General features: G+C 38.7%; 1 protein-coding gene across 1 annotated transcript in view; it reads left to right on the forward strand.

The window, feature by feature from the left end:
• Positions 1-13,875, forward strand: part of MOB1B (MOB kinase activator 1B) — a 59,274-nt gene extending 45,399 nt beyond the window's left edge. The window contains exons 4-6 of the mRNA XM_075285337.1: positions 4,852-4,985; positions 7,275-7,438; positions 11,653-13,875. Coding sequence (XP_075141438.1) covers positions 4,852-4,985; positions 7,275-7,438; positions 11,653-11,730 — 376 coding nt within the window. The 3' untranslated portion in view covers positions 11,731-13,875. The remainder of the gene's footprint in view (positions 1-4,851; positions 4,986-7,274; positions 7,439-11,652) is intronic.
• Positions 13,876-14,383: the final 508 nt, after the last annotated feature.

The following is a 14,383-nucleotide window of genomic DNA, read 5'->3' on the forward strand; positions in this document are numbered from 1 at the left end:
TCTCTAATGCACGCTTCTTAAAGGAACAGAGATACATTCATACAATCTCATAGTAATCTCAAGTAGATTCAACTCTCTACAATTTCTACACAGTCAGAAATTACAAACAATGCAATAGATTAGGTAAACATTCAGAACATATATATATATCAGCAGAGCAGGCAGAAACACTGAATAAAAGGATCAAGTCAATCTCCTGGTCACATAACAGAATTATACACAAAGGACATTACACAGCAGATATGGGAGTGACTTCTAATTCACTTAGTAGAGAAACAAAGGAATATTTATTTTATTTTATTTTATTTTTTTTATCCCAACTACATACACACTGACATGTTCACAAGATTTTGAAATTTAAGACACCTTATTCAGTTTCTAAGCTTCCATGACAGTTTTATATAATAGGGGACAATCCTAATTTATAGGAGCATGGTTCATCACAAAATAACACAAAATGTAACAGATTTTACCGTCTACATCTAACAACACAGGTTCAGTATTGATATTAAAGATGGCGCTGAAGTGCTGGGGCTATGCCCTTCCTTTTACATTCAATAACTACCCTGTTCACTCTCTTGGACAATTTATCACTTTCTGGGGCACTTTTAACCTACACACTGCTTGGACAGTCTATAACCTTTTGATTATCCATCCTTTACGTATGTGTATATTATCACATCACTTCATATTTCAACATTCAAAGTTCCACCTTTTCATCATCTTAGACTTAGGCAGCATACTTAACCATCTTGTTTCATGCTTACAGCTACTTTCTGGCACCTCTCCATTACATTAACATCTTTCAACTATTTATTCCCTGATTCACTCAATCCAACATATTGTGACCACTCATTGGCCAAAATACAATAGGGAACCCACCGGAACGTCAACAAATGTATTTACAACCTCTTTTTTTTTTTTAAAAGACAGACATATTTTACACAATGTCACACTATATTCCAAATTATTGGACGGAGGTCTCAAAATTCCGGATGGAATTTGGCTAAAATTTGACTTCTAAGGTCAAGATGTTGCTAACAACACAGTCTTAGCAAGAAAAAAAAAACTTCTACCATACCCCACGTCTGGTGCCATAATATTTTTTAAAAAAATTTTCCCAACTACCTTAAGGGGTCGGGTACGGCTTTAAAGAAGGAAACACCAAATGCTTTACTAAGTTATTATATGAAGGATCAGTGATTACATTAAAAAAAATAAATAAAAGATAGTGTGATATTGTGCACACTTTCATATGATACAAATTGTAAAGATTAATATACAAAGATGAAGATACGGAATCATATATTACACATCTATATATACAGGGCAAAGCTTACGAAGACCAGATGATTTACTTTCCTTTACAATCATGCTCTGAGCCAGCTCAGAGAAATATACAGTCACAAAGTGCAAGTATGTGACAAATATGGATTCTGGTCTCTAATGGTACATACTGAGACAAAGAAAAGATGCAATTAGTAACATAACATAACTGGGTATGAAATTACCACATAAGTTTTAAATCATAACTATAGGATAAGACACGGAGAAGAAGTTCCATCCCTTTATAGATAACAGTTTTCAACACAGGAGGGGAGTCAAACAAGAATAGAATTCAAGCAGACCGTTAATACTGACATCAAAATTACATATTAATATTTTCGTGCAATTTTTGAATATTGTCATGGCAATCCTCACCTTCCTAATTACCACAGATGTTCAGAACCTCTTAAACTATATTTGAGGTTGTCTTAAGGACCAACTCCCAGACTTTAAAGTTTTCTTTACCAGAATCCAATCAAAGTTTTACCACTGTAAAACATCACAATATTCTTACAAAAGGCCTAAAAGGCAAATACTGGCATTTCTACAAACAGCTTAAACTGAACAATTACAAATTGAACCATATATTCATAATTTTCCATACATTATACCAGTGATGTTACAATCAATCACTTATAGCTGAAATCTTAGTTACCCACCTTGTTTCATCCTCTCCTCCTCCACCTTCTTGCTAAGTTCTACCAAAGCATGTATACTTCTGCTGTAGTCCTTTTCTCAAATGAACCTTCCAGTTTCTTGTCTAAACTCTACCAAAAGGGTCCATTCAAATAGACGCCATCAGGGGTCTATCCTGGTCTGTTTTCTGCTCTATTTGGCCACATCTGTTCCTTCAGATCTTCTAATAAACTCATATGGGGGCAACCACACTTTGGATCCAAAAGCCCCCATCTTTGGCTGATAGCTAGTAAGCCAAACGATAGTCTGGGTAGTGGCACACACAGTGGCCTGTTACTCTAAGCCAGACTATCGTATTCCTGGGCATTGGAAAGCACAGTGTCCATTACTCTACGCCAGGAATTCGACTATACTGAATCCCCAATCCTAGTATATCTTATGAATGGGTATGAAAGACTCCTGCAGGTTTCCGTCTCCTGCCTCTGTTCTGTGCAGGAAATGGAAACCTGCAGAACGGAGACCGGGCGCAGATGTGAACGAGCCCTTAGGCACACAGCAGGGTGCAGATGTGAAATAGCAATATGTGCTTTTGCAGCACAGATTTAGATTGTTGGTTTTTGGACGCCATGCCACATTTGCAAAATTGTTCCTACAAAATGGTGTTACTTCTTGGGTAATTCCAATGTACTGGCACCGCCAGGGCTCTGCAAAATAACATAGCCTTCAGACAGCTCTTTAAATCTACAGTCCAAAAGCTAAAAGCTGTTTTAATGCAAATCATCATCTTATTAATATGTAATAAAGCTTAGACCAAAGCCCAGGCATGCTAAAACACTCCCTTAAAGCACTCTGTCTCATTTGCATATGAATCAAACACTGGCTTATATGAAAATGGGACTCCAAAGCTAAATAACAGTGGTATATGTGGAAACTATAGAATCACCTCAACAAGGTACTGGGATAAGGCTTATTACCAATTTACTGCTGATAGACTCACTTTATCATAAAAACGTGTTTTAAAGAAATCTTCCAGTTTCTGACATATTCCCTTTAATTTATTCTGGGCTCCTGCATTTGCACTTAAATGTCTTTGCTTTTCCATGCACCATCCTGACTCTGCTGTATTCCATGTGTATAAATACTATTGAGAATGTTCTACTTTGTTGTCAACAGCTGTTCTTAATAACCGTTAAAGAATATTTTTATCAGTAAAGAAATGATCTAGTTATCACCATCATAGTCCCTGCTGGTCTCACATGACATGGAAAATAATCCAATAAATCAAATTCACTATCTATCAGGAAATGTACTGAAGACAGTTAGTCTGGACTGAAAACATGTCATACCACCTGTTTCCTCCAAAGCATAACAATTGTCTTATGATGATTTACATTAAGGCCTCACAACATTTTCTTTTACTTTCTGCACAGTAGAAGGTTGCAACCCATGCATATAAGGGCTAAAGGAATATGGCTAAAAATGGTTACTAAATCATAACTGAGTTAGGTGTTTGGTACGTACAGTAAATAGGACTAATGGTGGAATCTTCATTATAACTACTTCAATGTATGTGTACATGGCTGTCTGTTGCAACTTAAAGGGATTGACCACTTTCAGACCAATATTGACAAACAAATGTCAATAGAAAGATATACAATTTTCCAATATACTTTCTGTATCAATTCCTCATGGTTTTCTAGATAGTATTTTACATCGTATAATATCTGCTGCTTCACTGATTCTGGCAGAGTTGGATTTTTTCTCTAACCACCACCATTTCGGAGCAATCAATTTTGGTGTCTAATATGCTGTTTAGACTCTGTATTGTCAGGGGGCAGTGTCAGGTAGGAGCAGACAAGGAGTGTAATTCTGAGCTGTGACACTGGCTGCCTGTGATTGGAGCCCTGGATCACACCCCCTGCCTGACACTGCCCTTCTGACATTACAGATCTTATATAGCACATCAGGCACCAAAACTATATGTGCTTGTTGCTCAGAAATGGTGAGGTCTAGAGAGAAAATTCCAATTGCGTTGAATTCAGTGGAGCTGAGAACTAAGTACTAGAATTGGTGGAGATGGAGAAAGGGCCTCAATAACTGCAATGGTCTAATGTACGGTAGCTAGCTGCTTTGTACACTCTGTGGTCTACCTTTATGGTGAACTGCAAGTCAATGTCCCTTTCCAGGCTGGTATCATGTGATACTTCTGAACTGGCTTCACCTTGTTTGGGTGATATGGATTTGGTATGTAGCAGATGCACTCTACACAATCATGTGTTCAGGTCTCTCGCCAGAAATGGTAATCTGACTCTTTGCTCCAGTCTTTCAGAAGTAGTGAATTTGCCCCACTGTGGCCCTACCTAATCCCAAATGTAGCTGCTCCTTATGGCTGGTGCTGCTCTCAACTACTAAATAATGGCACTTCATGCAGGCTGACAGTTCAGCTCTTCAGAACCTCAGTTTTTGAGTTAGGTGTGCAGTGCAATGCTGAGCAGGGTATTTCTAGGACAGGAGGCTATTTGTATGGATTTTGGGCTCTGCAGCATGATACTGTTTGAGATCTTTAACTTCCTTGGTTATAAGAGAGCAGTTATATTTTATACAGTGGACACTGCCAGTGTTTTAGCAACAATCTGAATTGCAACCAAACTTAGGGGGGGGGGGGGGGAATCATCCGAAGACTTCTCTGTTGTTTGAAAGACAGATTCCTAAAGCTAAATCTCTATTTTTATGCCTAGACTGTGTGATTGTTATTGACAAAAGTGAAGCTTATTTGTCTAGCAACTTGGAAAAATTTCATGTCAAATTAGACGTGCCACGATGAACCATAATTTGCCTCATTTGGCACATAGTACGTCCAAGTCTAATCTGCCTCTCTATTTTTTCTAGGTATGAGTACCACTGGGCAGATGGAACAAATATAAAGAAGCCGATTAAGTGCTCTGCTCCCAAATATATTGATTACCTTATGACCTGGGTACAAGACCAGCTTGATGATGAAACACTTTTCCCTTCCAAAATAGGTAAGAACTTTACAGCCTTGTTGTTTACTAAGTGTTATCATTATACATTGGTTATACACTGTTGCAGATTATGCAACAAAAATCCACAACAGTTTAGGGTAAATTTTAATGAATATGAGCTTTTTTTTTTTACATACAACAGTGTGGAATTCAGGTAAAATTTCAAGTATGCAGCATGTTAATACTGTCTCAGAATTGTTGCAGATTTTCACAGAAAACGGGAATTCATAGGATGAAATTAATCTCAAAATCATGTAATGCACACTGCTCTAGCCAAGAATCATTCAGAGTTCCTGCAAAATCTACCTAGAGTCTAGGCTTAGAATACTTCTTTCCAATATTTCATTCTAGTGCAAAGATTAGATGAAATACAGAAGTCCCTAAGACCAGGAATAAAATGGAGAAGAAGTAGAACATTTCCTCAATTAAGAACAAAATTCAGATTTTTATTTTGTAAACAATTTTTTCTTTATTTTATTTACTTATTTATTTATTTTTTAGTTAGTTTTATATACCGTATTTTTCGGACTATAAGACGCACTGGACTATAAGGGTGCATTCACACTGAGTAAACGCTAGCTTATTTTGTAGAGTAAAATTACACTTGTAAATTTTACTATTCCATTGACTTCAATGACATTTTACAGGCGTATTTTTACAGGCGTATTTTTTACAGGCGTATTTTTTACAGGCGTATTTTTACAGTTGTAAAAAAATATCATTGAAGTCAATGGGATAGCAAAATTTACAAGTGTAATTTTACTCTACAAAATAAGCTAGCGTTTACTCAGTGTGAATGCACCCTAAGACGGTTTTAGAGGAGGAAAATAGGGAAAAAAAATTTTGAAGCAAAAACTGGTAAAATATTTAATATATGGGAGTTGTAGTTTTGCAACAGCTGCAAGGCCACATTGACAGGTGACCCTGCAGCTGTACGGGGACGCATAGAGCGTTTTTTTTTGCGGGGCCAGCTGTACTTTTTAGTTATACCATTTTGGGGGATATCTATTGCTTAGATCACCTTGTATTGAAAAAAAAACAGGAGGTGATTTAGAACTTTTATTTATTTCATATTTTTAAAGCTTTTTTTTTTTTTTTTTTTTTTTACTATTTTATTCCCCCCCCGGGGCTTGAACCTGCGGTCACTTGATCACAAGTCCCATAGACGGCAATACAACTGTATTGCCGTCTATGGGACATTCTGTATATTAGTATTACGGCGGCTGTTCATAGAGACCAGCCGCAATACTAATATATAGCCGTGACAGGCCGGGGAGCCTCATTAGGATCCCGGCTGTCACCCGGACAGGTCGGCTCCTGCGATATCGCCGCGCAGGAGCCGGCCTGCAACTTTACAGGTACGGGGCCGGTGGGGACCGGCCCCGGGGGAGAAGGGGCCACGGATACTGACCCGGCATCCGCTGTACTAGAGAGGCGGATGCCGGGGAGGGATAGACGCCGGGGCCTGAGACATCGCTACGATCCTCTGCCCTTCATGAAGCCAGCGGCGGGGGGACGGAGGAGCCCCTGCTGGCTTCATGCAAGGCAGAGGAGCGCAGCGATGTCTCAGGCCCCGGCACCTGTAATGACGTCTATCACTTGCCGGCTTCCGCCTCTCTATTACAGCGGGTGCCAGGCGCCACCTTCAGACTATAAGACGCACCCTTCTTTTCCCAAAAAATTTTGGGGAAAAAAAGTGCGTCTTATAGTCCGAAAAATACGGTAGTTGTCCAGAAGATCTAACTATGGGGAAACTGGTCAGAAGATATTGATGTGGACAATTCACTGTACTTAGCATAATCTCAATCAGGGACTATAGTTGCAATTAATGTTCACGTAAAGTTTAAGAATATACAAAATATGACTTTCAGGTCAACCTCCATGTGACTGATTTACAGAATGTAACCCCCATTTCTCTATTCAGGAAAGTGAATGTGTACTATGCCATATTTCTGAATAGATGTAGTATCTTGCCACTTACTACAATATTTTGTTCACCATAAAATGAATATATGACTGCACCCTTTTTTGGTTTTCTTTTTATAGTAGAAGTCAGTGCTCAGCCAGATCCAAACCTATGGATCCACATAAAAAAAAAAAAAAAAAAAAAATCATTTGTAAAATGGATACGAACGCATACAGTACCAATAATAAATGTAAGCATATGCATAAAAAACACACATCCTAAGTTTACAGCATATGTTTTTACACTTATTGGAATCCACTAGGATATCGTTAACTGTGTATTGTTTGGCTGTGCTAACGTTACATAATTCTTTTATGTGTTAGGTGTTCCATTTCCGAAGAACTTTATGTCCGTAGCTAAGATTATATTAAAGCGACTTTTCCGAGTCTATGCCCACATCTATCACCAGCACTTTGACTCAGTGATCCAGTTGCAGGAAGAGGCACATCTCAACACGTCATTCAAGCACTTTATATTTTTTGTCCAGGTAATGATATATTGCAGTACGCTGCTTGTCTGGATGAAGGACAATTTGTCAGTGCCAGTAATTCACACAAAGCCTATTATTTCCTAACAACAAGCAGTGTTATGGTCCTTGCACATACCTTCCATTGTATAATACATTTGTAAGAATGAAACCTTACTTTTATGTATTATATAAGTTTGTGGTAAAATCGAGGTAAAAGTTCAGCCTTGAGGTTAGAGTGGAAGCAGCATCTTTAATCTGGTGGTGTTATTTTACATGCAGTGTCCTGTGTGGGATGCCATTATAGCATCCATTGTGTATAGTACTAGTCTGCAGCCTAGGCTCATGCATGATATCTTACCAATGGAAAACTGATCGTATGGTCTTTCTAATACCTTGAATTGCCTTCATTGTTTTTCTGCATTGTTAAGTAACTTGCCTTATAATTGCTTCACACTAGCGTTTGGGGACTCTGCCCCCCATTCCACTTAAAATACGGAGAGAGAAAAGTCCTTACTTTCTGAACCCCTTCCCACTTCAGCACCCATTCTCTGCTGCTTCCCGTCTGTGTTTGTTAATGGGGATGCAATGAGTCTGTCTCAGGAATCTTGCTCCAAATCAAATACACCTATATATGACAAAGCTACGCTTCTATTTCTCTATCATATCTACTCTCAGGCACAAATCAAGTGTGCTGTAAAATGACTGTCTGGCAATATAGTTACTTGAGATCTAATGTCAAGACAAAATCAATATTTTTATACATTGTATATGTCCCCACTGGGGCTCACAATCTACATTCTAATTATAATTAAGTCATAATGATATTAGATTGTGGGAGAACACAAACACAAGGAAAACATGATAACTTCATGCAGATGTTTCCCTTATTTTGATACAAACCCAGAACAATAATACTGCAAGGCAATAGTGCTAAACACTTAACCACTGTGCCGTCAGCCATGGTATCCTGTCTAACTACATTTGCGCTAACTAGTATTAGAATCTCAATGCTGACTTCCTCCACTTTCCAGTTCCTCTACTTGGTGCACTATGGAATGCACGTTCTGTTTGAAATACACCAAAAGACAATTACACATTCCATTCAGCCATATGGAAAGTCCTGTCACTTGCCTCCTCTTCTTGGCCTCTCTCTGCAGCAACCCATAAAGAAGGACATATGCTAGATCTCATTTTCACCTACTTCTGTTCCCTAAATAACCTCTCAAATCTCTCTACTGTACTTTTATCTGCCAACAAGTTCAACTAACCTCCAGTTTACAATCTAACACACCAATATAGGAAACCGCTTTCCTGATGCCCCCCAAACAGTAAAACACTCCCTTTGCTGACACCCACACAGTATAATGCCCCATTTACACACAATATAAGGCCCCACAGTGGCCCCTTCACACAGTATAATGTCCCATAGTTGCCTCCATGCAATATAATGTTCCATAGTGGCCTCCATACATTATAATGTCCTATAGTTGCCCCTCCCTCCATACAGTATAATGGCCCATAGTGGCCTCCACACAATATAATTCCATAAAGTGGCCTCCACACAATATGTCTCCCAGTAGTCCCTCCATACAGTATAGTATCCCATAGTAGCTCTTCACATTCCCATTCACACAGCATAATGTTCCATAATTGCCTTCATGTCCTACAGTGGCCTCTACACAATATAATGTCTCACAGTAGCCCCTCCATACAGTATCCTACAATAAACCCTCCATACAGTATCCTATAGTGGCCCCGCCACACAGTATAATGTCTCATAGTGACCTCTATGGTTTTGGTTATAAATATTGCAAAAATTTTGTGTTCTGCCAAACTTGAATTTTTTTTTTTGGTTTTGTACCATCTACGAACTATTATTCTCTTCAGACTCCAGAGTATAATGAATTGAGGCCCAGGGAAGGTGATCAAACATAAAAAACAGTGTTACTCATAGCCAAATGCACCAAGGTGAAATCTAAAGTGAGTGGCCTAGCCATCCTGAACTGCACTAATTATTATTTAGCTTCGTCACCACTCGGATCCTAGACTGGCACCATGCTGGCCATATTCTGGCTCTAAACTCTGGGTTGCCATTGAGTCCTCTTGTCTTTACCATGGCTCCATAGACAACATTGGCTGGACAAATCTATCTCTTTACTTACATTTGTTGCAAGCCAAGTGCTGGGTGTGTGCCGCTTGTACCGCACCACCACACGATTTTTCGTGAACGATAGACCTCTGACCCCCATCTCAGGCAATCCAGACTTCCCTGCTGCCCTACGCCCCTTCTTCCTCTGCCATTCTACATCTCCAACGTCTTTCAGATTTTCTCAAGTCCTGTCCCCAATCCTCTATCCTTGCCTACACAGACCTAGTTCCTCAGGACAAGAGATCCCAGTCTACCCACTGGCAATATTTACAACTCTAACACTTCTAATCTGCCCTCAAGAAATCCCATAATGTAAACAGGCCATAACACCCATTTGAATGCTTTTACACCCCTACTTTGACGCCTCACACAGCTCTGTTTCTGATATCTAAAGCTTATTCTCCAGTGTCAAGCAAGACTCCCTGCCTCCATTCACAGTCGCATAGAAGCGGGAACTGAAACCTCCTTTCCATTGGACGTGTAGCTCACAGCCTTCCGATCCTGCCATAAATTTTCTATCTTGTGCAGGACTCAGGAAACTAATCATAAAATCCTAACACACTTGCACAGAGTCCCCTCTATTCTCCATCAGATTTTTCCTACAGCCTCCAATCATTGCTGGAGATGCAACAATGGCCATGGCACTATGCTTTACGCCTGGTGGAGTTGCCCTCAGCTTCATCCTTTCTGGCACAAGGTCTGCAGAATTATTAAGGAGGCCATAGGCATTGTATTGAAGGATGACCCTTTTTCCTGCTCTCCATTGTACCCTACAAACTTCTAGATCACACCTGCAAAATGATCAGCTTCCTACTAGTAACAGCCAGATTCATCATCCCCATAATATGGAACTTTCCCTCACCCCCAATCCTTGAAATCTGGCTTCAAAAAATCCTCCACATAAGATGCATAGAAGAAATGATATCAAATTGAGGCTGTATGATAGTGCTCATCAAAAAGTTGGCTCCTATAGAACACCTTTTGCTATTCTGCGACCTTTCAGACATTCTTTTCCTCCTCACCTCCTTCGCTGTATCCTTATTTTCACCTAACCACCACATGTGCACCTACAACGTCCTCACCCCGGATTCACTTTGACATTTATATACCTACTGGGAACCTTACTACCCCTTTATATATGTTTATTCTTATTGGAACTTATTATTTTGATTTTTTTCACCCCGTTACTTGATGCTCTGCTGCATTAAAGCGTAATGTCCTGGTTTCCTTTCGCTCCCCTCCTCTTGTTCTCCCCCTCCATGTCTTGTCTCCTCTCCTCCATTTTTCCACCATGTTTTGGATCTCACTTTTTATTATGCCTTTAATGTGAATTGTTTTGAAAAATCTCAATAAAACTTTTAATGATAAAAAAAACATAAGAAAAATAATAGTGTTATTCACTTCTCCTGTGCTCCGGGACGGGTCTTCAAGGCTCTTCAATGACCTCACGGACCACTAAGGTCTGTATTCAGCAGTCACATGGGTGTCATTATGTGTTGTGACGCCAGCTTGACCCACGTGACCACGGATGTTCAATTATTGGTCTCAGTAGTCTGTGACGTTATTCAGGAGGCCTGAAGACCCGTGCCAGAGCCAAGGAGAGGTAAGTAACACAGTTATGTTTAATCACTGCTTCTGGGCCTCCGCTCAATATACTCTGGGGTCTGAAAAAGAAAGCCAGAACAGAAACTGCAACATAACAAGGCAAGTGAGCATTTCCCAATCCTAGAGGTTAATGGAGTGGAATTGGGCCCATAATGACTGTTGATCGCAGACAGCAAACAATACTTTGTTTACGCATTATTCGTGGTTGATCCATTTTTCACGTCCAATTAAATTTTGTCTTTTTCAAAGTTTTTGGGTTTGTAGAAAACAGGCAACACACAGATTACATTCATGTGTTGTCCATGATTTTCTCAGACCAAAGACCAAAACATTGGTAAACGTGTGTTTAAAATGGAATAAGACCTAAATATACATGACATGTAAATACAAACTGAGAGTCTGCCACGGCAAACAATTGCAATTCTATGAGCAACAGCAATGACATCAGCTAATGGTAAATTTTATTAACAATTCACAGGAGTTCAACTTAATTGACAGAAGAGAACAAGCTCCTCTGCAGGAACTAATAGAAAAGCTGACCTCCAAGGACAGATAAGATCCAAGCCACAAGTGCACAGATGCCTTTCATTCGAGCAAGCTTTGTTTTATCATTTATGTTACATTTATAACAGCCAAAACTTATTTGATTTTTGTTTATTTTTTGCGTGTGTGCTTACAGAGGGAATGTGATGTATCTATTTTCTTGCCTTCTAGTGATTCTAGTTGATTGTATTTTACTTAAGCAGTTTCAGAGGAGAAGGAATATTACCCCTGTAATACTTTGCACACCCTTTACTGCACTGATGAGGTTGTTATGTATAATGTGCCTAATTTAAATACGCCTCAATTTCTACTCAGCCACTTAAGATATTGTACATTATTACATGAATGCTTGCTGATTTCCTAGCTAGTGTAGTAAACAGCCAAAAGGATCGTGAGATCTGATGTGTAGGACGTGTGTTTTATCCATAGAAATCAGTGTAAACCAGACACTGTAAACACATTTTCAAGTTCTGTAAGCATCCAAAATAGACTCTTTTAAAGATGAGCGATACCATAACAGTTGAGATTGTGTCTATTTAGTTTCTGATTTACAGTCATTTGAGTTAATATATATATATATATATATATATATATATATATATATATATATTTCAGACCTAAGGCAGCATTTTCACATTGCTCTTGATGCTCGCACAGGTTTCGATGTTTGCCTTAAGCGAATGCATTTCCTACACCGTACAAGGAAGAGTTGAGAGTTTTGATGTAAAAAAAAATCCTGCATTCTTTTGTGGTTTGGCTAGGTCACAAAAAGCAGGTAACCAGTAAAAGGAATGTAATAAACTATAGAAGTGCACATAGAACAAATACTTTCATTTGTATAGCAATATTTGGAAGAGTTAAGGCTAATAAAAGTGGATTAAAAATACATGGAAAACTGTTAACCCATGACAGATGTATCATTACCAGGAAACCAAGTCTACTGCAACATGTCAAAGAAACCAACAGGTTAGAGGCCATTATGTAGACTACTATGTCACAGGCCTCTGTACACCTCTAAACACTATTCTGATCAACCTACACAGATTCATATAGAGTAAATGATATATACACACATATTTTAACTGTAACCTAAGTAACTTAACTGCTTGAGTAATTACTTGAAAGAGCAGTGTAGAGCATGGAAATATCTCATACAGTCATGACTGTATTTGTTGGCACCCTTGAAATTTCTCCCAGAAAATTAATGTAATTACAGCTATACATGTTTATTTTCTATGAGTGTCTTGGATCAACAGAAAAAAAAAAAAACTGAAGAAAAGGCAAATTGGACATAATTTGACAAAAAAATCAATAAATGGTCCAGACAAAAATTGTGGGTAAATAACTTTGTTTCAAGCATGATGATTGTACAAACTCACCTGTGGCAAGTAACAGGTGTGGGCAATATAAAAATCACACCTGAAACCAGATAAAAAGGAGAGAAATTGACTCAGTCCTCGCAATGTGTGTCTGTGTGTGCCACACTAAGCATGGAGAACAGAAATAAGAGAACTGTCTGAGGACTTGAAAACCAAAATTGAAAAATATCAACAATCTCAAGGATACAAGTCCATCTCCAGAAATCCTGATGTTCCTTTGACCATAGTGTGCAACATAATCAAGAAGTTTACACTGTAGCTAATCTCCCTAGACGAGTACAGAAGAGGAAAATTGATGAAAGGTTGCAATGCAGAATAGAGCGGTTAGTGGATAAGCAGCCTTAATCAAATTCCAAAGAAATTCAAGCTATCTGGCTCAGGGTGCATCAGTGTCAGCGCAAACTTATCTGTCAACATTTGAATGTAATGAAACGCTATGGCAGGAGACCCTGGAGGACTCCACTGCTGACATAGACATAAAAATGCTTAACTACAGTTTGCCAAAGTGTCCGTGAGTAAGCTCAAAATCTGGGTTTGTATCCTATGCCACTTCAAAAAGACCTGTAGAGTTCTGACGTGGCCAGCAATGAGTCCAGATCTAAATCCTATTGCGTGCCTGTGGAGAGATCTTACAATTGCCTTTGGGAGAAGGAACCCTTCAAATATGAGAGACCTGGAGCAGGGTGCAAAAGAGGAGTGGTCCAAAATTCCAGATGACAGGTGTAAGAAGCTTGTTGATAGTAATAGGAAGTGATTGACTTCAGTTATTTTTTTCCAGAGGGTGTGCAACTAAATATTAAGTTAAGACCAGTCATTTGGTCCAGCCCATTTTTGGAGTTTGAAATTATATATATATATATATATATATATATATATATATATATATATTTTTTATTTTTTTTTTGGCAGAACTTCAGTAATTTTCTGTCAGAAATACTTATGGCCATGACTGTATCTTCTTTATCCAAAAACAATGAGAATGAACTCTTCCTTACTAAGAGAATCCATTGTCTCCCCATGAACATATCTCCACTTCTTTATATAATTTCTATCCTCTAAAACACAGTGAGAATAACTTCTTCATAACTAAGAGTCTCTTAATGAACGTCCCTTTTAAAGGAACCAATAATCAGCCAAACCCTCCTTTGTAGCTCTGTGTCTTTTTGTTCATTGGGCTGTGTAAACATGTCCATGATCATCTGATAAATGAGCAAACCCTTGTTTGTCGCTTGATCATCCGAAAAATTATTGTTGTCAGCAACATCCTTTGTGAAGAAAGAGGATGTG

Source organism: Leptodactylus fuscus, chromosome 1 (genome assembly GCF_031893055.1).
Source record: "Leptodactylus fuscus isolate aLepFus1 chromosome 1, aLepFus1.hap2, whole genome shotgun sequence".
Classification (NCBI taxonomy): Eukaryota; Metazoa; Chordata; class Amphibia; order Anura; family Leptodactylidae; genus Leptodactylus; species Leptodactylus fuscus.